Source organism: Vulpes lagopus, chromosome 8, assembly GCF_018345385.1.
Source record: "Vulpes lagopus strain Blue_001 chromosome 8, ASM1834538v1, whole genome shotgun sequence".
Classification (NCBI taxonomy): Eukaryota; Metazoa; Chordata; class Mammalia; order Carnivora; family Canidae; genus Vulpes; species Vulpes lagopus.
In genome coordinates this window covers 66,889,453-66,914,567 of record NC_054831.1, presented here as the reverse complement: position 1 = coordinate 66,914,567, position 25,115 = coordinate 66,889,453, and the positions used below count along the sequence as shown (strand labels likewise).

General features: G+C 38.4%; 1 protein-coding gene and 1 pseudogene across 1 annotated transcript in view; both read right to left on the bottom strand.

Annotated features, from left to right (window-relative positions):
• The window catches only part of MYO3A (myosin IIIA), a 226,976-nt gene that overhangs the window by 8,457 nt on the left and 193,404 nt on the right, over positions 1-25,115 (bottom strand). Inside the window, exon 30 of the mRNA XM_041767407.1 lies at positions 7,360-7,466. Coding sequence (XP_041623341.1) covers positions 7,360-7,466 — 107 coding nt within the window. The remainder of the gene's footprint in view (positions 1-7,359; positions 7,467-25,115) is intronic.
• Positions 3,197-4,930, bottom strand: LOC121496964 (annotated as a pseudogene).

Here is a 25,115-nt window from a genome sequence, read left to right as displayed (position 1 = left end):
TAACACTAGTAATGTGTTTCACTGTGTTCTGGCTTAAGGTATTTGAACTCACCTATTTACATGTTGTAAGAGCATATATCTGTCTTTTAGGCTGAGAGAACAAATAGTACACTCACCGTGAACAGGCTGAAGATTTTGTAATTGTGGGAACTCTAATGCTACAAGTTGCACCATAAAAGTGCAAGACAATAAAAATGGCAACTAATAATGGTTTGTAAGTATTGAGGGTGGTCCCCGCTATTTTTAGGCACCCTAAATCATTTTTCTCCCTCATGATCTATCATTTGTAATACACTAAAATGGTGGATGAGTCAAATAGTTCATGGTTTCATCTCTTCTTACTGGTTGGTATTTTAGTGGGTGAAGGAGGATGAAGATTGGGAATGCTTAAATGCATCAAGTCTGGGAGTGGACCATTCAAGAGCTAACCATGTAAGGAGCAGGACACCAGTTACATTCCTGTCCTCCTTCTTATTCCTATTACATTCTTGATCCAATGCCCTGGGCCAGAAAGTGCTCACAAATAATTATATTACCGCCATAGGTACAATGGGCCCTAGCAGTCTAGTGAAAGATTTCCGCAACTCAGTTGGTGTTAGTTGTGGTTGTTGTTCTTTTAATAAGACAGAGGTCCTGCCTCCTTGTTCCACTGTCTGAAAAAAATGTCTCTTGTTCTTGACAACAAATTTCTATAATCCAAAGCTATGCTTAAATGATGGCAATATGTTGAATGACAGAGATTCCCTTTCCACCACCATGAATCAAATGTTTTGTCTTTGAATTCTGAAGTTGGCAAGGGACCCCTTTTTATTTGGGATCAGCATTTCCATCTGAGAGACTGTGTATTTAATTTGGTTCTCAGTTATAAGAATCTCAGGAAGAGGAAAGAGGAAGAGGAAATACTGTCCAGGCTTATGCTTATTTCAGTCTTGCCTGCAGTAGAATATTCTAGTGAAACATCACTCAAAAATACGTTTTTCCAAAAATCATTCAAGGCGGTTTATAATGGAAGCAATTATACAAGCAAGGTAATAAAGTGGAGGTTGTAAATGAGGAAGAAAGTTGGCAAAAGTGTTAGGATGGAACCTTACATTGGTCCCTTAGTGACCTGGCAGCTGGGGCCAGAGGGAAACATGAAACTGCATTTTTTATCGTGAAGAAGGAAGCATATTGTCCTTTCAGGGAAAGGATTTAATACTAATTTTATCACCTGGGACTTTCTATTAACGACATGGATTTAAAAAAATCTTTTCAATGATAGTTTTGAAATGATAAATTACTAGTTTGAAACTTGAAATGAAAAGAAAGAAGCAAATGTCCAATGGCAGTTTCTTGTAGAACTAGAAGAGAGAGAGAAAAGGAGATAAAGATGGCATAGGAATAAAGAGATGTTCTGGGGTGGGTATTTCTTGAGGAGGCCTTTGGAAGGTGGACATCTTTGCTCAGAGAACTCTGAAGAATCTGTTCCTCAGTCAGTTACACTACAACCTCTCCCCAGAACTTTAAAATTCGTATCTGGTACATTATGGCAGACACAATCTTACATTCCTTTTGGAAATACACTAACACTAACTACTTACTTACAGGGCTTCACAAGGATGGAGGAGGCAGTCAAAATGCAGAAGAGAAAAACAACAACCCCATATCCCAGTAGCCAAACTACCCACCCTTCCTACCTACCTATTAGTTTAGGGAAGACACTGCAGAAAATAATAAAACTGGCAGGACCTTTGAGGTGATTGTGTTTTGTTACTCATTTTTTGAGCAAACTGTTGGTCCTGAGTCACCTTGCTGATGGCTGCACAGATCTGAGTAGCAGAGCGGGCACCACACGCCAAAACAACAGGGTGTGCGTGCTCAGCTCAGGTCCTCCTTGGGCTTCTCGGGCTCGCTTCTTAGGCTCAGCTCACTCTGATTCTGGACATGAAAATAGCAACGTTTTAGGGGCGTGTGGGCGGCCCAGTTGGTTAAGCATCTGATCCTTGATTTCAGCCTAGGGATGATCTCAGGGTCCAGAGATGGAGCCCCGTGCGGGGCTCCTCGCTCGCGGGGCGTCTGCTTCTCTCTATTTCTCTCCCCCTCTCCTTCTGCCCCTCTCCCTGCTTGTGGTCATTCTCTCTAAAAAACAAATAAATCTTTAAAAAATAGCAATGTTTCCTAGATGTAAGACACTAAGAGCATCCAATCATAGAAGAGAGCTGGTATTGATTTAAGGCAGCCAGAATGATCACCTAGAGAAGTGACATCCAAGGAGAAACAAGAACTACGGGAACAGGTAATGCAGTTGGGTGCACAGCTGTTTGTGTCAGGAGGTGCAGGGACATCACCCCCAGGGCTCTGCAGGCCCAGGAGGGAGGACTGTAACTGCAGCCATGGGGTGTCACTGGTGAGCAGGTCCCTGCCTTCACAGAGCTCGTAGCCTGGAGGGGAGAGGCAGACAGGAGAGGAGAACACATATATTTACAAGTGCTCTGAAGACCATGAAGCAGGGCCAGGTGAATACAGGGATGGGTGCTACCTCACAAATATGGGGTGCCTGGGTGGCTCAGGGGTTGAGTGTCTGCCTTTGGCTCAAGTCTTGATCCTGGGGTCCTGGGATTGAGTCTCACATCAGGCTCCCCGCAGGGAGCCTGCTTCTTCTTCTGCCTATGTCTCTGCCTCTCTCTCTGTATTTCTCTCATGAATGAATAAATAAAATTTTTTAAAAATCTAAATAAATATAATTATTTTTGCTCAGTACAGTGGTCTTGGGTCATCAAGAAAAGGTTTACAATCTGCAGTATATTTTAGAGAGAGTTTCATCAAAATCATTTAAAATTACAGAAGGTGGGGTTTTTTGAAACATAGATCTTTTATTGTGTGTGAATCATGAATTCATGTTCCTCTTTCAATTCAAATGCTTACCGGAAGTGGTTTATAATGTATAAATCCTCACTTGTTGCATTACCTTATTCCCTACAGCAGCATTCCCTGTGTCTGTGGGTATCTCTATGTGGTTTGGTTGTTTCTTATATGGGGAGGGGGAGAGGCATGGCAGTTTTGGGGGGCTTCCAATGACGTAACTTTCTTTTTTATAAACTGTATCCAAATCTTTGCTTAATTTTGCTCAACAGAAATGAGGTGCTTGGTTTATATTTTAGTCTTCTCTTTTCTGGATGCAGTTGGCCATGCCACAGATAACAAAGAATACAACTCTTCAAAACTCTTGAGAGTTACAGATGGCACAATCACTTCCTACATTCCATTCCCTCCTCTGGAAGAAATAGACCATGGTGCTTTCAATCAGTAAGCGGTGCAAGATGGCCAAAAGGAGAGCTTTCAGAGGTCACTCTATTTGCCTGAAAATTTGATGTAAGGACAGATACTTTAATGAGTCTGAAGCACAGGAGTGTGTTGTTGTATTCCCAAATGATAGATGGAATCAGAGTTTTCCATAGCTAAATCATAATAATGCTTTCAGCAGCAAAATGAAGTTGAGATTTTTGTTTAGTTTTGTTGTTTTTTCTGCTGTCATTGGTCGTTCTACCCACAGGAAAGTAAAAATGCAAATAAAAAAGGCAGTTTGTTCTAGAGAAGCAATTGCAAACCTTCTAGAGACATTCTGGTCCTTGGTATATCTAATAAAGTCATCAGGATCACTGTTCTGGTTTGAATCTTGAAGTCACCACCACCTTAGGTACACTTCAGAAAGCAAACAAAATGGGCAGAGTTTTCCATTGCATGTTTATTTTAATATTGAAAAGAAGATGTCTGTAGGCCTGGGCTTTGCATAAAACAGCATTAATCAAGATGATAACAGGATCAGATGTGATGTATCTGTCTAGATGTATCTGTCTACTGGTTTTATGGAGGATTTGCGGGGTTATCTTTAGCACTCTATGGTTACAGTCTTGGTACTATTCTTTGGCCTCTTGGTTGCATTTGATGTACCTGTACAGGCAGGAGGCCAAAGCAGCAGTAGAAATGGCTGCCACCCTGTCTGTATCCCCTTGCCTGGTTAAAGCCAGCTAACATTCCAGAAAGTGTTTTCCTGGCTAAAGGATGTGAGTCCCATCATAGCTATAGGTTCCACTATGTGTTAAGCCCCAAATTTGGGTACGGGCCAGATAAATATGAACACATGGTGTGTTGTCACTTATACTAATATTCTGGTTTTCTGTGCTTTATTTTTCATTGAAGCCACAGATTTCAAGACATAGGGTTATAAAAAAGATTCCAGTCATTAAAATTAAAAGGTATTAAACCCTTTACATTCATTTAGAAAAGAAGAGGACAAAGGCAAAGTCAAAGCCAAATTTTTGAGGGCAGGGACTCATTTGTGAGGCTCAGAATCTGCTGCATGATTCTGAGAAGGTGGTTGTCAGTAACAGGCACTGCACCTAATTTCAAGCTCTTATAAATTCTCATATCGAGAATGGCATCTGTTGGTGAAGCCCTCATGGTCAATTGTCATTTCAGCTACAGTTAATAAAGGTCACTGAGCATCATTTACCACTTATTTCAGGGTTAATAGGGAATGTCTGGTAATTTCTAATCCTGTTCTCTGCTCTTCTTTCTATTTAACTAAATGAACAAATGTCAGGCTAGTTGCTTCCTTTTGGGGTGGGCAGTGTAGAAAAAAGTCTGTTATCAAGATTTTTATAAAGTAATAGTCAAATGCAGCTATCTGGAATTTTTGCTTCCTTGATTTGCTTCTAATTGTATTTTGCTCACATTCACTGCACTCATTTGTACCACAAATATTTACTGTACGCCTATTATGTGCTAGGCTAAATGCAACAGGCAAACTCCTTGACCTCACGGAAACCACCTTGGTCACTCTGGCAGTATACAGCATGGTGACACGAAGTATGGACCACCTAGGGAGGACACAGGAAGAGCTCCTTTGGGATTTGGGAGTATCAGGAGGGCTTCTTGAAGAAAATGACATCTAGGCTGGGGGTATTTTGTCCCCATGAGGTGAGAATAGAAAAAGGAAGTGGGTTGTAGGCTGAGGACAGAGCATGTCCAGGGACAAATGCCTACAGACAATGTGAAGAACAGGTACAGGCCAATGAGAAGGAATGGCTGGAGTAAATAAATGTCAGGAGCTGAGGCTGGAAAGGTAAGCAAGGCCCTGATGTTGGCCAGCCCTTCTATCATAGGCCACTAGGAAGTAATTACAAGGCTTTCCATCAGAGGGGTAACATGACTAGATGCTAATTTTAGAAACACTATTCTAGCTACCATGTGAAAGATGCATTAATGGGAAGGGGAGCAAAACAAGAGAGCAGTAAGAGGAGGGATAGATGCAGAGATATCACCTGGAAATGCTGGCCAGGAGGAGGCTGTGGGCAGAGGAGGTGGAGAGAAACAGAAATTCAGGAGATATTTAAGTGGTAGGATTTTGGATATGGAAGATAAGAAAGAGGGAAGAGTCAGGATAATATTCTGATCATTGGTTTATAAAAATAGCCAGTCATTCATTCACAAAGACCATATATCACACATTTCTATTTATATGAAATGTTTGGAATAAGCAAATAGAGGGACGCCTGAGTAGTCAGTGTTTGAGCGTCTGCCTTTGGCTCAAGGCATGATCCCAGGGTCTTGGGATCAAGTCCCATATCGAGCTTCCTGCAGGGAGCCTGCTTTTCCCTCTGTCTGTGTCTCTGCCTCTCTGTCTCTCTCTCTGTGTCTCTCATGAATAAATATATAAAATATTTTTTAAAAAAGAATAGGCAAATAGAAAATAGATTAGTAGTTGCCTCGGGCTGGAGGGAGGGGATGGAGAATGACTGGGCATGGAGTTTCTTTTTGGGGTGAGGAAAATGTTCTAAAATTGATTATGGGGATGGCTATACAACTCTGAATATAATAAAGACTATTTAATTGTATATTTTAGGTGTGTGAATTGTATGGAATGTGACATAATAAAGCTGTGTGTGTGTGTGTGTGTGTGTGTGTGTGTGTGTGTGTGTATGCCCATGTACATCCATGGAGAGTATGTAAAATAAACACTAGCCAGTTTGAGTTCTGAGTCTGGAGCTTTGGAGAGGTCTAAACAGAGATTAAGATTCAAAAGTTGGTAGTAACTGAGGTCATGAGATTGTCCAAAAGTAATGAGAGGAGAAGAGAGCCTAAGATTGAATGCTAGGCAACACCAAGGAGGATAGGAGCCTTCCAAAGACTGGAAAAAAACATCCCCAGAGAGAAAGCAGGGCTAGAAGACTGACTTGGAAGTCAAGTGGGAGCTCCATTTTCTGTCCAGAAGCTGGGAAATGTAATTTCAATGGATGGGAAGCATTCTCTGGGTGAAATGGGGGCATAGAGAATCACTGCTCCTTCCCTGTGGCAGTGGGAGTGTAAGAGTGGATGGATAAGTGTTGCAGAAGGAAGGACCAGCAGGTACAAAGGACTCAGGAGCATGCCAAGTAGGCACTGGCTGGCAGGGTTTTAAGCAGTAAGCTTAAAAGTTAGTAGGCATGGGGGCCTTGAGAGGGGGCCCCAAGAGTAGTCTGGGGTCCAGTGAGGAAGGCCTCCGCAGCATCTGGACTTTATGTGGAAGGAAGTACTGGACTATTAGAGGGATCAGTAAGGGAGAAACACACTCACAAGACAGTTTAAAGAAACATTCTGGTAGGGTCTGGAGCAGCTGAGATCAGAAGCCTGAAATATTCAGGGTGAGGAATGATGATGGTCTGAAGTAGAGTGTTGCCCATGGGGTCAGAGGCAGGGCATGAATTGGAGTGAGTCCTGGCCAGGAAAAGCCACACTGTAGGTGACAGAGTAGATGTCAGGAATGAGAGAGGGCAAGATCCAGGAAGCCCCCCTGGTTCTTGGTCTGGGTCATCAGTGGTTGACGGTGACACTCACAGATAGCAGGAACAGGAGAGGAAGGGCAGGTGAGTAGGGCTGGTGCCAGGGAGCCCTCCTGTTGCACAGAGGGAGTAAGCAGGAGTGGTCAGTCAGAAGACTTGAGTGCAGCTAACGACCCCGGCAGCTCTGCAGTGCCTATCTGGGTCTGAGTTCTGACCAGTGAGATGAGGACACCATCTTAAGGGCTATTCACAAGATGAGATGTCACCTATATGTGAAGCCCCTCCGTCTAAGCCTGGAATTTGAAAGCTGCTCAAGTAAATGTCTCCTTCTTCCTCTTTCCCTTTCTTCTTTTCCTAAAACTTGACATTTGACCTAAGGTCTCTCTGAAGAGCTCCTTTTATGATGCACTTCTCTTTCTGGTTTGGTATTTGCACCTCAGCTCAATTAATGGACCAGCAGAGAAGACTGCTAGAGGGCAGGGAGAGGCTGGGACCTAGAGGAAGAGGAGTGTTAGCAGTTGCTATGGCTCTCATCTGATAGGAAGAGTGAGCCACTTACATGTAGCAGATAATAGTATGTGGAGTCCTCAGGGTTATTTAATGTTTTGGGTTTCCGGGGCCGTCTTGGGGGTCTCAATATTTTTGGCTCTTCTTCTTTAGAGATACCTATAAGAAAGGTGATCATAAACAAGTATTCAATTACAAAGACTATTATCAAGCAATGCTTTCCTTTGGGGGTAAATAAGAAATTATATACATACAACTGGGGCTTAAGCTTGGAGAAAGAGGAAAGTTCTTTGTTCCCCCAACCACCCCTTATCATATTCCTCACTACATGTTCCTTCTGCTTGTCTGGTAGTGTGGGGCTTTGAGAGATAAGGGAAAGGAAAGAAGGGGAAGAAAAAAATGTATAGTTTGGTAATGTGGAATAGCGTACAGAAGTTCAGAGGATGATAGGGAGACGAGTTGAAAGTGCTAGAAAATCCTTAAAAAGGGGTTTTATGCCAACATTTAAGGAAGAGTTAATACCTATTTTTCTCAAACTATTCCAAAACACAGAAAAGGAAGGAAAACTTCCATATTCATTCTATGAGGCCAGCATTACCCTGATACCAAAGCCAGATAAAGATACCACGAGTAAAAATAACTACAGGCAAGTATCTCTGATAAAGATGGATGCAAAAATAACCAACAAAATATTAGCAAACTAAATCCAACAATACAGTAAAGAAATCATTCACCATGATCAACCCAGGGATTTATTCCTGGGGTGCAAGAGTGGTCCAATATTCACAAATCAATCAACATGATATATCACATTAATAAAAGAAAGGATCACCATATGATAATTTCAATAGATAAAGAGCATTTGACAAAGTACAGCATGTATTCTTGATAAAAACCTACAACAAAGTAGGTTTAGAGGAAACATACCTCAACATAATAAAGGCCTTAAATGAAAAACCCACAGCTAATATCATCCTCAATGGGGAAAAACCCAGAGCTTTTCCCTACACTCAGGAATAAGACAGGGATGTCCACTCTCACCACTTTCATTCACTATAGCACTGGAAACCCTATCCTCAGTAATCAGACAACAAAAAGAAATGAAAGACATCCAAATTGGCAAGAAAGCAGTAAACCTTTCACCATTTGCACGTGACATGATACTCTATATAGAAAACCTGAAAGACTTCACCAAAAAACTGCTAGAACTGAAATATGAATTCAGTAGTCATGGGATACAGAATCAATGTACAGATATCGGTTGCATTTCTCTACACCAGTAATGAAGCAGCAGAAAGAGAAACTAATAGGAATCAGTCCCATTTACAACTGGACCCAAACCAGTAAGATATCTAGGAAGAAACCTAACCAAAGAGGCAAAAGACATGTACTCTGAAAACTGTAAAACACTGTTGAAAGAAACTGAAGATTACACAAATGGAAAAACATTCCATGCTCATGGATGAAGAACAAATACTGTTAAAATGTCTATACTACCCAAAACAAACTATACATTTAATGCAATCCGTATCAAAATACCAATAGCATTTTTCACAAACAATACTAAAATTTGTATGGAACCACAAAAGACCCTGAATGGTCAAAGCAATCTTGAAAAAGAAAAGTAAAGCTGGAGGCATCACAATTCGGGACTTCATGTTATATTACAACCCTGTTGTGATCAAAACAGTATGGTATGGGCACAAAAACAAACACATAGATCAATGGAACAGAATAGAGAACACAGAATTGGATCCACAACTATACAGTCAATTGATCTTTGACAAAAAGAATATCCAATGGAAAAAAGACTGTCTGGTCAACAAATGGTGTTGGGAAAACTGGACAGCAATATGCAGAAGCATGAAACTGGACAACTTTCTTACATTATACACAAAAATATATTCAAAATGGATTAAGACCCAAACATGAGATGGGAAACCATTAAAATCCTAGAGAAGAACATAGGCAGTAACTTCTTTGACATTGGCTGTAGCAACTGCTTTCTAGATATGTCTCCTGAGCTAAGGGAAACAAAAGCAAGAATGAACTATTGGGACTACACCAAAATAAAAAGTTTCTGCATAGGAAACAACCAACAAAACTAAAAGTCAACCTACAGAATGAGAGAAGATATTTGCAAATGACATAATGGATAAGGATATAGTATGCAAACTATATAAAGAACTTATAAAATTCAATACTTCAAAAATGGATAACTCAATTAAAAAATGGGCAGAAGACATGAATAGACATTTTTCCCAAGAAGACATACATATAGCCAACAAATACATAAAATAGATACTCAACATCACTCACCTTGAGGGAAATACAAATCAAAACTACAATGAGCTATCCCCTCACACCTGTCAGAATGGCTAAAACCAACAACACAAGAAAAAACAGGTGCTGGCAAGGATGGGGAAAAAGGGGAACCCCCATACACTGTTAGTGGAAATGCAAACTGGTGCAGCCACTCTGGAAAACAGTACAGAGTTTCCTCAAAAAGTCAAAAATAGAACTACCCTATGATCTAGCAATTGCACTACTGGGTATTTACCCAAAAGATACAAAAACACTAAATCAAAGGGACACATGTACCCGGATGTTTACAGCAGCATTATCTACAATAGCATAAGTTATTCAAACAGCCAAGAGTCCATCAATAGATGAATGGATAAAAAAGATGTGGTGTGTGTGTATGTATATAGGAATATTAGCCATAAAAAAGAATGAAATCAAAAACAAACAAACAAAAAAAGAATGAAATCTTGCCATTTGCAATGATGAAGGTAGAGAGTATTATGCTAAGCAAAGTAAGTCCATTGGAGAAAGCAAAAATCATATGATTAAAAAAAATCATATGATTCCACTCATATGTGGAATAGGAATTTAAGAAAAAGAACAAACAAGCATAAGGGGGAAAAAAGAGACAAACCAAGAAATATATTCTTAACTATAGAGAACAAACTCATGGTTATCAGAGGAGAGGTGGGTGGGGGAATGGGTGAAATAGGTGATGAGGATTAAGGAGTGCACTTGTGACGAGCACCAGGTGTTGTAGGAAGTGTTGAATCACTGTATTGTACACTTGAAACTTTTACTACACTGTATATTAAACTAACTGGAATTTAAATAAGAACTTACAAAAAGGGTAATATGCTCACAGAATTTTGCTGTGATTCCCCCAACCACCAGCCTTATACAATGACCCATCCATCCAAGCCCTGCAAAATCTCTACTCAAAGGCCATCTCCTATGTTACCCCCAAACAAGAACACTACTCATTTGCAGGTTTGACTTCCTTCGAAATGTAGAACCTCAAACTATTAGAATCGTCAGACTTGACTTGAAAAACCTTCACCAAGAAAGAATAAAGTTTGTCATCTTTTTCTGGTCTTTTTTGTCAATATAGCCAAGTTCTTATACCTGTAGCAATGTCATTAAAGCTTCTGAGGCTCTATATACTTGGTTGTTAGTGTTTGTCACAAGTGGCTTTACATTTACAGAGCTAATGAGCCTCTCATGAAGTATTCTTGTCTGTTTTTCATGATTCTTGACCACGGCATCCCCTGACTACATTTGTGCAGAAATGCCTGTTTTATGGATACATCAGGATCAGGGTGGGAGCAAGGTATGGGTGCTTATTGGAGAATGACTTACATTCAAGTTATATCTGAGCATACATTTGTTAGCTGGACTTTAAAGGCAGTAATAGATCATTATTTTGTATAATAAAGGGGAAAGAATGATTCCTAGCCTAGATGTAGAAATACACAGAGAAACTGAATTTCTCCAAAGCATACTAACCAAATCAAGTCAAATAGAATGAAATTAGTGAATATTTATACTATGTGTAAACAACCATGACTGGTAGTGCAAATCAGTTTCAGCCAGGATAGAGACTCACAGATGTCCAAATTTCTGGTCTTATGCCCAGTCCACTAGGTGAACATACTTATCACAACAGTATTCACATTCTCACAGAATCCAGTTCATTCATTTCAAAATCTATAGGAAATTGCTAGATGACAAAGATAGATCAGCTAGCTAGACGTATTTTATAGAGGTGTAATACACGGAACAATGCTAATCAGAGAAAACCACAACAATCATACAATCTTTTTTTCGAATAAGACAAAAGAAAATGAGATCTTTGTTAACGAGACCATATTAATAGAGATTAGTAATAGACAAGTAGAGTAGAAGCACTTTTCCAACCAATCTCTGGCGATTCGTCTTCTGTTCCCTCTCTCTGTTCCTCTCCATGGGAATAGAGGAGGTGGAGGGAATTCAAGTATCTGAGCCCTGTCGAATCCTGTCCAAGATTGTCAAAAGCACAAGGAAAGATGGTAAAAGCTGGATTCTTGCCATTACCGCAAATACTGGTCTTTTATTTTTTTCTTTCTCCTTCCCTAATCATCTCTCTCAGTGCTGATTATTAAACAGCTTCTATGGCTCTTGCAAAGTCTTATCATTTTAAAATGTATTGCTTATACCCACTTATATTATTCATTTGAAACTGAATAGCAAGAAACATACACATATAATATGAAGTTTTTATGGTTTTAGGAGCATGAAACTGACCTCTGACTAGATTTTACCTTGACTTTAATGTTAAAGTCTAAATTACAATATCAGCATATCACGGTTGTAATAGAAGTTAATTAAGCTGAAGGCAAAGAATCTGAATAAGGGCCAGGAGAGTGGAAAACAAAACTGATTCTGTCAATAAAGAGAATCTTGCTCTTGTCTCCACTGTCTCATCAAATGTTCCCCATTCAATCTCATTTCTATCAACCAAACTATTGAAGCTGCCTCTAGAGAGTCAAGGGTGATCACTTTATTGACAAATACAAGGGCCCTTTATCTGTCCTTCAATGGCTGCCTTCATCGTTTAACATTATTGACTACCCCTGACCTTCATGATGAGATTTCTGAGGGGAGATCCCTTATCTTATTTATCTTTGTATTCCTGGCACTTAAGGATATGCTTGACATATAGTCACTGTTTAATAAAATTTTGCTGAATGAGTAAATAATCCCTCTGCCTCCTGGACTGAATCAATCCTTTCTTTGTTCCTTGCACATCCCATGGTGTACTCCATGCTGATGGCTTCCTGATACAAAGCTCAGGTTTGATGTTTTCACCCCGCCAGAGCTCCTGCCCCAATTTTTTCTTCCCTATTGAGTACTTCCATCTCAAACTCTCAGGCTCAATGAACTGGTGGTCACTTTCCTTCTCCATGTAGGATTCTGTGTATCACAAGCTCCATGGCATGACACCATTATGTCTACCTCTACCCCAGGCTCAAAATATTGATATCACCTTTGCCTTATCCCACTTGTTCATTTCCTATTAACAGACAATCATCAACTTCCGTCAATTTTTTATACATGCTTTGAATGTCTAGTATTCACCCATCATTTCCTCTTGTCTACCATGGCTACCACTCTGGGCTAAACTGCTCAGTTAATAACTTTGGCAGAGCCTTAATCTGTTCTCCATGTTTCACCTCACAAACAAAGACCAGATTTTTCTTCCTTACCTATCATTTTAATTATGAAGTTTCACTTTTCAAAAAATTCATTGTTTTCTTTTCTTCTATGATTAAGGCTAAACTTCTCCTAAATCCAGATTACTTACAATCACAGCAGTTACAAATTTATCTCCCGCTTCCCCCTGAAATGAACCATCTCCTTTGGTCAGTCTACTGGCCTCACTGGAACCTTGACACACCATGTTTGTAGCTATAATTTTGCTTATTCTCATATTCTAATAGACTCACTGAAATTTTTTTTTAAGATTTTATTTATTTGAGAAAGAGAATGAGCAGGGTGTGGGAAGGGGGCTGGAGCAGAGGGAGAGGGAGAACAGGCCCTCCACTGGGCAGGGAGACGGATGAGGGGCTCAATCCCAAGACCCTGAGATCTTGACCTGAACTGAAGGCAGATGCCTAACTGACTGAGTCACCCAGGTGCCCTCTCACTATCTTGAGCATCTCTCTCACTGACTATCCAGTAATCCCCCTCTCAGGGAGCACCAACAATAGTACTCACATGCTATACAGATCATTTGAAGTGAGTTATGTCCTCTCAAAATTCACATGCTGAAGACTTAACCCCTATTACCTCAGAATAAGACTATATTTGGAGAAAAGGTCTTTAAAGTGAAGTGACAAGGATGGGCCCTACCCAATATGTGTCATTATAAGAAGAGATTAGGACACAGACTCACACAGAAGGAAGACACAGGGAGAAGACAGCCATCCACAAGTCAAGGAGAGCAGCTTCAGAAGAAGCCAACCTTGCCAACTCCTTGATCTTGGTTTTCTAGTCTCCAGAACTAGGAGGAAATCAATTTCTGTTGTTTAAGCTACCGTCTGTGGATGTTGTTATGCAGCTGTAACCAAACATATAACATCTAACTATTTTTACCTGTGATTTTTTTTTTTTATAGTCGAGCCACTTGCTTTGCTCTATGGTCTGTGTTCTTTTGAGTCTACCTGAGGTGAAGGGTTGTAAGGGGAGGTGTTTCTCCTCTTTTGAGTGTCCTTCACACCCTGGGGATGCCTTACCATTCCCTGAATCTGACTCAGAGGCTCCCTTTGACCTCAAGAGGCAACTACTGGCCTCCATCCCCATTTGAACACTCAAGCAATTTCTTTGGCTTATTCTTTTCTACCCTAGAGCCAACTGACACCTGTACTACAGGTTATTCTGTAGGGCATGGGCTTTTAAGCTTTTTGCCACTCCCTGATTTGGGTACATTGCACTAGTATCAGGAACATTGAAAACTGAGCATGTGGTTTTTAAATTATACTACTCCTAGATTTAGGTAGGGTGCTTCACCCCCCTCCCCGCCCCCAGCCTGCTCCTCAGGTCTACTCTAGTTATGTCACAGGAGAAAACAGAGGAGAATAAAGCCACTCTGTTTGTGGGGGGATGAAGAGACATGCCCTCTAGATTATCATTTATCTCTTGGACATGATCACTAAATATCTGCCACCTATTGCTGGCATCTCTGTTGGGCAGAGGTATTGGACTAGAGTCCTCAGAGGTAGTTTTGTTTTAGTCATCGGGTTGGTTATGTCCTTTCTCCCAGCCCTCTTGCATACTCATGCACAATCATCAAAGCAGGGCACCCTAAGAGAGGCATATGAGAATACACACAGTGATACTGATGGAATCTCAAGAGTGCCTTCTGTGCTGGGGATGGTGGACCGTCATGCTGAACTAGAAGCATGTGTCCTGTGTGTGAGTGTCCACAGGACTATGGATACAGTCATACAACAAAATATATGCTTACCTGCCTAGAGACCTAGAGAACCATATGTAAGGCCCCCTAATTACAACTTGGTTGGTTGGTTTGTTTTTTTTTTTTTTTGGCTGTTTTTCAAGATCATATTGATCTTAATCTATCTGAAAAATATCTGAGTATATAGCCTGAAGTGAAACCTATGTTAATTTTTCCCAAAGAGTCAAATTTTAGAAAATAATTTATTGACTGTTCAGCCATTTTCTCAGATTGGTTTCTACCGAGGTGAGACAAAATATGCTAATATTTTTAATAAAGCCTTTACTCCTTACAAGAGCCTGTCTGGTCCAGAGCATGGCTGGAGGAAATGTCAAGCAAGCTTTCAGTGACCGGCAACAAAAATGACATATCTGGAGATGACACTCTAGTCTTACCCCACATCACTGTGGAAGCTTTGTACCATGATGAAGTACCATTATTCAGATTCTTAATCTTAGACAGAAGTAGATTCTGAAGGTAAAAATCAGTGAGAGAGAGTCCTCTCTACTGGAGAGTGAGCACCTAGTTCTCACTCAACCAGTCCGTTTGACTTTTCTAGAGCTTTCTGCATAGATGCTCTTGTTAATGAACTGCCATGTGAGGTTAAGCTGATTATTTACAGTATTCAAATTCTAATTCTGTAATATTTTATCCTATAGTTAGATTAGCTAGCAGTTTGCCAAGGTTATTCTCTGAAAAATGAATTTTAGGGGCTGTTAATATTCCATCTATGAATGTGTCATTACTTATTAATCATTTTCTTATTGTCTCATTTCATTTCTTGCCAGTACATAAATTCTTCTTTTTCAGTTGTTTCCTTAGGCTATGTCCCCATAAGTGGGTTTATTGGGTCAATGATGCAAACTATTTCCATTTTTTTTTATATTGCTAAATCACTTTTCAAAACATTGACTCTACAGTCTTACCAATAGTGTTTGAGAATAATTAAATTAGCACATTCTTATCACTATTAAATATATTTTATCCTTGTCATTTTGATAAATAAAAAACAGGAACTTATTTTAATTTGTATTTTTAGTTCTAGGGTGATCATATATATGCTTATTTGCCATTTGCATTTGTTCTTCTATAAGTAAATCAATGTCTTGTACCCATTTTTCCATTGGGGGGGTGTTAATATTTTTCCTAATTATTTATAAGAGCCCATTGCGCAATACACATGTTTGCCTTTTCCATTTGTTCTAAGTTTTTCATCCAGTTTGCATTTGGTTTTTTAACTTCTAATGATGCTTTCTAATCTCTGGAAGGTTTTAATGCTTATCTAGTCCAAAGATAGCACCTCTCTTCTTCTAAGTCCTTTTATAACTTCTTATGTTTCATCCTTTCTCAAGCAGAGGTTGTGAAGACTCAGTCCATATCATTTGATTGTTTTTGGTTTATTTCTTACAATGAAATCATTAATGTATCTGGGAAATATTTGGGTTTTCAGCCTGAAGTAAGATTATCTTATTTCTTCTCTCCACATCAGAAAAATTTTAAGCATTATCCATCTATTTCTTATGGTTTTGCTGTGTATCTTTTTGTGACAGGTTTTTATAGATACCAGGGTCAATTTTAGGGCTAACCTATTTCATTAATCTGTGGTTGATTTTTATAAGAGGCATATGGTTTTCATTATTATAGCTTTGTATTATTCTTTTTACTATCTAATAAAGAAAATCCTCATTTCTAATTATTCCTTTTTCCTGAAATTTACAAATGGTCTTTAGGAACACTTTCTTAAGTTCTAAAGAAAATCTCATAGACATTGAATGCTGTTTTCTTTTTAAACCTAGAAATTAATTATAGAATAGTTATGTTTACAGTATCTTATGTTCCAATCCAGAAACACAGTGTATTATACCATTGTCCACATGTTTTTGTTTATTTGTGGTTTTCTTGCCAGATCTTTCAAGATCCACCCCCCTGTTTTTTCTTTTTTGTTGTTGTTGTTATTATATCCAATGAACTCTTTTTTCCAACTTTATAGGGAAGGATATCCATTTTTCTATCCACATATATATCCCTGGTGAATTCTATTGTTAGTACCAATCATTTTGGTTCATTCTTTGCATTTTTTAAGACCAACATTCATGTTGGTATTAATGCCCTAACAACTTCTCCTTTTCAATAGTTATGCTTTTATAGAGACTTTTGTTTCCTGTTTATTACATCCGGTAGAATTCCCAAATCATGGAAAAAAGTGTTTTCATCAGCATTCTTATCTTAATTCCACTTTCTACTGTAACTGCTTCCAGTGTTTTACAGTTAATGATGATTTTGACAATTTAAAGAATCTCCTTCTATTGCTCATTGACTAAGAGTTTGTCTTTTCATCAGGACCAGGTATTATTTTATTGAAAACTGTTTCAGGGTTAACAAGATGACTTTTTTCTTTTGACTTTTTGATACCGTTACATTAATATGTGCTCTTAAGAGATTCTTTTAATGTAATATTGCACTCAATTAGTCAGAATGGCACTTGGTTTTACCTCTAAATCTCTTGAGACTGACTCATAGCTTTCTTCCTTCCTTCCCTCACCTCTTCCTTCCCTCCTCATCCCTTCCTTCCTTCCTTCCTTCCTTCCTTCCTTCCTTCCTTCCTCCCTCCCTCCCTCCCTCCTTCCCTCTACTGCCTCATTCTCTTCCTTCCTCTTTTCTAAAATGTTATTTGTCAGACTTAGGTTTCAGGATATGACCTTCATAAAATAGGTAGTTTTCACTTTATCCCTTTGTTTCTCAAACAGATTACATAATGTAGGAATTATTTGTCTCATGAACTTAAGATGCCAATTGCCTAAAATATTGAGTTGTCAACTTTTTTTGACAGGCATATCATTATATTGACTAATTTCTTTTCAGAAATTTATGTTCCAGCCCCAAATTGTTTTTGTGAAATTGATTGATTTATAGTATGATAAGATTTCAGTATTATCAACTACACTTGTTGTAATGTTCTTATTTCTAATTTTTTTTGTGTATTCTTTTGAAAATAGGAATTTATTTTACTTTCAAATTATTTTTAAATGAAGCTATTACCTTAGTGTCATTTAGATATTTGGCCTATTTTTGTGTTATTGTAGTTATTCTTTTTTCTGTTTTTCCTGGTGTTGAATAGCCATTAATTTACTTTAAAAATTTCCCAAGTTATAATCTTTTTTCATTATTTTCTCTCAGTTAATAACAAAAACATTTAATGATATGAATTTTCCTATGAGTATAGACTGCATTCCATTCACAGTTTTTCTATGTGGCTACTTTCATTTTTATTAATTCAAAATAATTTATAGCTCTAATCATAATTTCTTTAGATTATCTTATTGATTTTTAATTTGCTCATTTGTGCTTTTCAACTTTTAAAAAAAGATTTAATTTATTTATTCATTAAAGACACAGAGAGAGAGGCAGAGACAGAGGCAGGGGGAGAGGCAGGCTCCCTGCAGGGATCCTGATGTGGGACTCAGTCCCTGGACCCTGGGATCACGACCCGAGCTAAAGGCAGATGCTCAACCACTGGGCCACCCGGGCGTCCTTTTCAATTCTTTTTTTAAAAAGATTTTATTTATTTTATTTATTTGAGAGAGAAAGGACACACAAGCAGTACGGTGGGGGGGGGGGGGGGCGGTGGCGAGAGGGACAGGAGAGGAAGAAGCAGACTCCTTCCTGAGGAGGGAGCCTGATGTAGGGCTCCATCCCAGGACCCTGGGATCATGACATGAGATGAAGGTAGGCTCTTAACTGACTGAGCCACCCAGGCACCCCTGTGTTTTTCAATTCTATCTCAATTACATTATGGTTAGGAAATGTAATCTGGTTCGATTTTGATTTGTGTAAGTTTGTGGACTGGCCTAGTATGTCTAGTTAGAAGAAACAAAAGAGGTTGAGGAAAGGAGAGAGCCCAAGAAAGAGGCAAAGGGCAAAGGAAAAAGATCAATGATACTCAATTCTGTGAAGAGCATCAGGTGATGTATGGAAGTGCTGAATCACTATATTGTACACCTGAAACTAACATTATGTTAAATAATCGGAATTTAAATACAACCTTAAAAGAGCAAGTTTTAAAACTATACTAGCTATTTGGAAAAAAAGGGTATTATCTCTATAGCATATGAAATTATAAATATATTAAACATGTGTTGATTATATTATTGTATAAACTATGCTATGTAATTTCTCTTTGAATTGATCTCATGTAGCTAAGTAATATGGTGCCAAAATACATAAAGAAAAATTAAGTTTCCAGTGTTGCTAATATTATTGTTTTTTTGTGTGTGTGCATCTGAATCAATACTTAAAGGGAAGTTGGAGGGGGGAGAAGTATATTCATTACTCTCCTGCTTCTATATTAGCTCCATGTCCTCTGTAGATACATGTAGACTAGATACAAAGTATGGAATGAGGGGTAATAATTTGAGTGCAAAAAGTGTAGCTGTTTCCATCAAAGGCCAAATGTTTCATCTGAACTAATTCAGTTAATTCATCAGAAATCCATAATTCAGAGTGTAAATTTATGAAAGGTAAACTGTTTCATATGATTAGTATTTAATATATAATTTAATGATTCTCACTGAATCATTTATTTACTTATTATAAATAAAGTCACTTAATTTTATATACTGACTCGTTTTCTTAAGAGACTTGGAGAGTTGGTATTCCTTCTTATGAAGAAAGAGGGGTAGCAAATAAACTCAGGAAGATAAGCAGTGGGTGAGAAGCAATATAACTTCTGAAATCTCTTTACTTTTCACTTTTAATGAAAAAATAATCCTATAAAATGTATAACCCCACATTATTTGAGCTACCTGGCTTTCTCATGAATGTAAGCACATTTATAGGTACAGGTGGTCATATATTCTTGGTAGTTTGTAAAATGCAATTCTAGGTGCCAGCATTACAATGGTAAGGTGATAGGCAATCCTAAAAACTACAGCAGATCAAATCTGCATCATAATAACTGAAGTATTAAGGGTAATTGCATGAGTCTGAATGCCTTTAAAATTTAGAAATAAATGGAAAATTGTGATTTTTTTCTCCCCAACATTTATTCTCAAAGCAACATAAAAAACATTTGTATTATATCCACTGTGTGTGTGTGCATGGCAAGGGACTGCTTTGATCTAGTGTTGAATTTTCTTTTGATGTTATGTAAATGAAGCATGAGAATTACAATAGTATCTTTATTTGTTAACCTTGCAAACCGCTAAAAAATTACAGCCTGTTGGATAGTCATACTTCTTTATAAAGGAAAGAAAGAGAATGTGCTTTTGTGTTACCAGAATTTATTTGTCCTGCAATTAATCTTTTTTCTTCTCTTCACAATGGTCAAAACAAATTGCCAGGTGTACCATAATTAAGAAGAAAAACATCCCCCCAAAAATACCATTCAGGGAGACATAATGCACTGTCATTGTATACTTATGAATAATGAATGTCACTGTATACTTATTGCGATCTATGATCCAACAGCCACACTCTAGTTATACATATCCTATACCAAGTTTCTCTTAACAAAAATGCAAGTGCAGTTAGCACCTATCAGTTTCAATTTATGATAGCTATTATCAAAACAAAGATATAAAATAAGTAGTTCAAGTACTTACCTTATTTTATTTTTTAAACTTCGTAACTAGCTGCTCAGTCTTCATTTGGACATTATTTTACCTTGACACTTGTGTACATTAAAAAATATGTCTCACAGAAAGAGAAACCTTACAGAATAAGGTTATAGCTTGTTAAAATTAAGTTGAAAAATTTAATTATCCAGGCACCTGGGTGGCTTGGTCAGTTGAGCATCTGCCTTCAGGTCAGGTCACAAGCCCAGGGTCCTGGGGATGGAGCCCTGCATTCCCATCAGGCGCCCTGCTCAGCGGGAGTCTGCTTCTCCCTCTCCCCAACCCCTCTTCCTCTGCTCCTGTGCGCTCTCTCATTCTCTCTCTCTCAAATAAATACATAAAATCTTAAAAAGAAGAGAAAAATTTAATTACCCTCCTGTGCTGCGTTTTCTAGGGCTTTCTTTAGAACAGGTTAGAAGTTCTCCCAGGCCACTTTACAGAATCCAGCTGAAGCTTACTGAGTCTTACCAACAGAGTTCTGGGTAGCAAGTAGTTGAAGATGCCTATTGGTTTTTGACAATGATGACAGAACTAAAGTTTCAGGTGATGCTTAGGCTTATTTTAATGATGGAATTACTTGTAAATGAGCTTGATTTTGGTTTCCTAAGTGAAATTTTTCATGGGGAGGCACGGTTTGCCATGAAGGTCAGTCCCCAAGGGTGGTCGGTTGAATCTGAGCTAACAGTGCATCAGCTGAATCTGCCACAGCAGGTGAGGGCAGCTGCTTGTACTGTGGGGTGCCAAATTCTGCATTACTAATTCTGATGATCTTCTATATATTATAAGAACCTTTTTTCTGGGGCGCCTGAGTAAGGCAGTCAGTTAAGAATCTGACTCTTGGTTTCCACTCGGGTAGTGATCTTAGGGTTGTGAGATCAAGCCAGGCTCTGTGCTCAGTACAGAGTCTGTTTGAACTTCTCTCTCTGTTTCCCTCTGCATAACCCATCTCACCTCTCTCATTCTAAAATAAGTAAACACATCTTTAAAAAAAAAAAAAAGAGAATCTTTTTTTTTTCTGACTGGAGGGGTTTAAAATCAGATAATATATACAAATCAATAAACATTTAAAGAATGTAATGTTACATTTTTTTGTTATTGTAAAAATCATACTTTCAAATCTTCACTGGCCACTGTACTTTATTCTATTGTAATTCCTGGGGGAAATTAACCAGTGTTCTGTCCAATTAATAACCAGTTGCTGAATGTCTACTGTGTGATGAATGTGTGCCAGGGTAACAGAAAAACGAGTATGGAGTAGTATATGAAATGGTCCTGCTTGCATAGGGTTGGAAATCTATTTGAGGAGGACAAAACCAATCTACACAAAATAACTCTGAGGATAAGTAAATGCTGACTATGACTGATAATCTACTCCCTCCAGCAAATGTGCACCTGACTACCTGTGTGAAGCTTGTGATGTCAGCAAGTGCATGAAGATACCTGGGAAAATCACTAGAGCTTGAGGAATACAGAATGGGTGGTGGGGGCTCAATGTTGTTAGAAGATTGGCAAACTCAGGTTGTTTTATAATGAAAATCAGAGTCTAAAATTTAACCTGGAGTTTGCCTATCCTGACGTAAAAGAAACACATCCAAAGGTACAATAATAGACCTAGAATCATTGTAGGGATTGAATACTGACAAGTGACCAAGCAATATCTGGCCCAATTTGTGACCTCAGCTGGAATTCTTTAAACAAATATATGTGATAAATGTTCATAAGCTATTTAAGAATTTTTTAAGAAGTTGCATATATCATTAAAATATACAAATATAGATTATATCCAATGATAAATCCTAGCAGATGTTATAAGTGAAATTTCCAAAAATGTAGCATAATGGTTATTTGTATCCCCTTTTCCATTTGTATTTATTCTAACATTAAAAAACATTCTGGGGAATTTAGTAAGTAATTGTCAATGCATAAGAAATTCAATGGATATTTTATAATTCCCTTCTTACTTGCTCTGTCAACATCATTCTGTATGACACCTTAGAAACCTTCTTCCTGGGCCTTCTCGGGTACTGGGCTTCCTGGTGTTCTTCCCAGCTCTCTGGTTGCTTCTTCTTTGCTGATCTGTATGTGTCTGAACTCCTGCTCTAGGCTCTCTTTTCTCATGGCCAGTGGTCTTACTGAATGATCTCTTGGCTTCTGTTGCTACACACTTATCCACCTGCCTACCTGGCAGGTCTTCTACCAACTAACCTTTGCTTCTGACTGTTCACCTTGTCAGCCACCACTGCATCTGAACCACCATCATCTCTTGCTGGCCTTCTGTGTTTATTCGTTGTGCCATCAATGAATGCAGTGCAATCAGAATGATCTTTCAAAAATGCAGTTGTCTACAGCATGGTTGAATTTTCAGTGTACAACAACTTAGATGTACAAAAAAGCAACTTAGTTTTCCTAAAAGTGAACTTCACGTTTACCTCTTAGTGCTCATTTCCACTTTCTAGTGTTACGTCATTATTTTTTAATTATTTATTTTAGAGAGAGAGAAAGACAGAATAAGTAGGGGGAGGGGCAGAGGGAGAGACTCTCAAGCAGACTCCCTGTTGAGCATGGAGCACACGTGGAGCTGGGGCTGGATCCCAGAAACCATGAGGTCATGACCTGAGTCAAAATCACAAGTTGGTTACTCAAATGACTGAGCCATCCAGGAGCTCCAAGTGTTGCACTATTTTTAATGAATCTTAATTAAACTCAGTCTCTTTCAATTTTCCTAGTGTGTTACCAGTAAGCTTGAGCATTTTAGGTTTCTGACCCTCCTCTTTCCCCCCTGGGCCACATCTAAGTTGGGGGTGAGGGTGCAGACTTTTGCAGTTTCACAGCATCAATGAAGATAGTCCATCTGCTCTGTAGCTACTCTTAGATTTTCAATGGCATCTGCTGAGAGTAACACGGTCTAGTCTTTGGTCACTGGCATCTACTACTTCTGCCAATGTCTTCTCTTTGTCTTTGGTTCTGGGTCACCAGTTCTACTCAGATCCTTCTGTCTAGGCCACCTTATACTCTCTTGTGGGCTCTTCCTCTGCTACTCTCTGGGACACAGGACAACTCAGATGTTTGCCAAGTTAGCCTTAAAAAAGTGTAGTTGAATATGTAACCTTTCTACATGTGTACAGAACAAAAAGGCCCTTATAAACCTGTAGTTAAAGAAATGTCACTGAATTACAATCCTCTCCAATTAGCTAAAAATTTATTTCTGGTATTTTTCTTAGGCCCTTTAAAAAATAAAGTCAGACAGAAAAATAAAGTGAACTAATTCAACTTTCTAATAATATCCTGCTGCTTGAGGTCTCTTTGAAGTCCCAGACAAAAGAATTTTGAGAAAGAAAAGCAGAGTTGGAAGCATCATGCTTCCTGATTTTAAGCTATATTATAAAATTATGGTAATCAAAAGAGCATGATATTGGCTTAAAAACAGACACCTAGATCAATGGACAGAATAGAGAACCCAGAAATAAACCCAAGCATATATGATCAACTAATTTTTGAGAAGGGCACGCAGAACACACAAAGGGGAAAGGGTAGTCTCTTCACCAAACAGTGCTGTGGAAGCTGGGTATCCACAGGCAAAAAAAAAAAAAAAAAAAAAAAAAAAAAAAAAAAAAAAAGAAAGAAAGAAAAAAAAAGAAAAAAAGAAAAAAGAAATTGGACTTATCTTACATCACACACACAAAAAAATCAACTGAAAATGGATTAAAGACTTAAACATAAAACCTGAAACCATAAAAATCCTAGAATAAAACATAGGGAAAAAGCTCCTTGACACTGGCTTTGGCAATTAATTTTTTGGATGTGATACCAAAAGCTGTATCAAAAAAGCTTCTGCACAGCAAAGGAAACCATCAACAAAATTAAAAGGTAACGTGTGGAATAGGAGAAAGTATTTGCAAAGCCTAAATAAGGTAAAGAGTAAATATCAGATAAAGACTAAATATCCAAAATACGTAAGAAACTCACACAACTCAATAGCAAAAAACCAAGCAACCCCAATTTAAAACTTGGCAAATGACCTGAAGTGACATTTTTTTTCAAAGAAGACATACAACTGACCAAGAGTATATGAAAAGTTGTTCAAATTACTCATCATCCAGAAAATGCAAATCAAAATCACAATGAGATATCACTTCAACCTCTGTTAGGATGTGTATAACCAAAAGGCAAGAGAAACAAACGTGACGAGGAGGTAGAGAACGGGAACACTTACACACTGTTGGTAGGAAGGCAAACTGGTGCAGCCACTATGGAAAACAATACAGAGGTTCCTCAAAAAACACAAAGTAGAACTTCCATATGATCCAGCAATCCCACTTCTGGGTATATAGCCAAAGAAAATGAAATCAGTACCTCAAAGAGATATCTGTGCTCCCATGTTCACTGCAGCATTATTCACAATAGCCAAGATATGGAAACAACCAAAGTGTCCGTCAACAGATGAATAAAGAAGATGCAACACCCATGCACACACACACACACACACACACACAATGGAGTATTATACAGCTACAAGAAAGAAGGATTTACGTGAGTCAACCTGGAAGACATTTTGCTACGTGAAATATGTGAAACACAGAAAGAAAAAGAAGTGCATGATCTCACTTATCATCTGCAGAATCTAAAAAGATCAAATACATGGAAGCAGAGAGTGGAACTGTGGTTATCAGCCACAGGGAGGTGGAGGAAATGAAATGTTGGTTATAGGGCATATGGTTGCAGTGATATAGGATAAATAAGTCTAGAGATCTAATATAGAGCATGGTGATTATACTTAATAATATTGTATTGAATACTGAGAATTTGCTAAGAGAATACATTTTGGGAGGTAAGTGTGTGAAGAGAAGATAGGTTAATTAGCTTGACTATAGTAATCATTTCGCTTTGTGTATTCATATC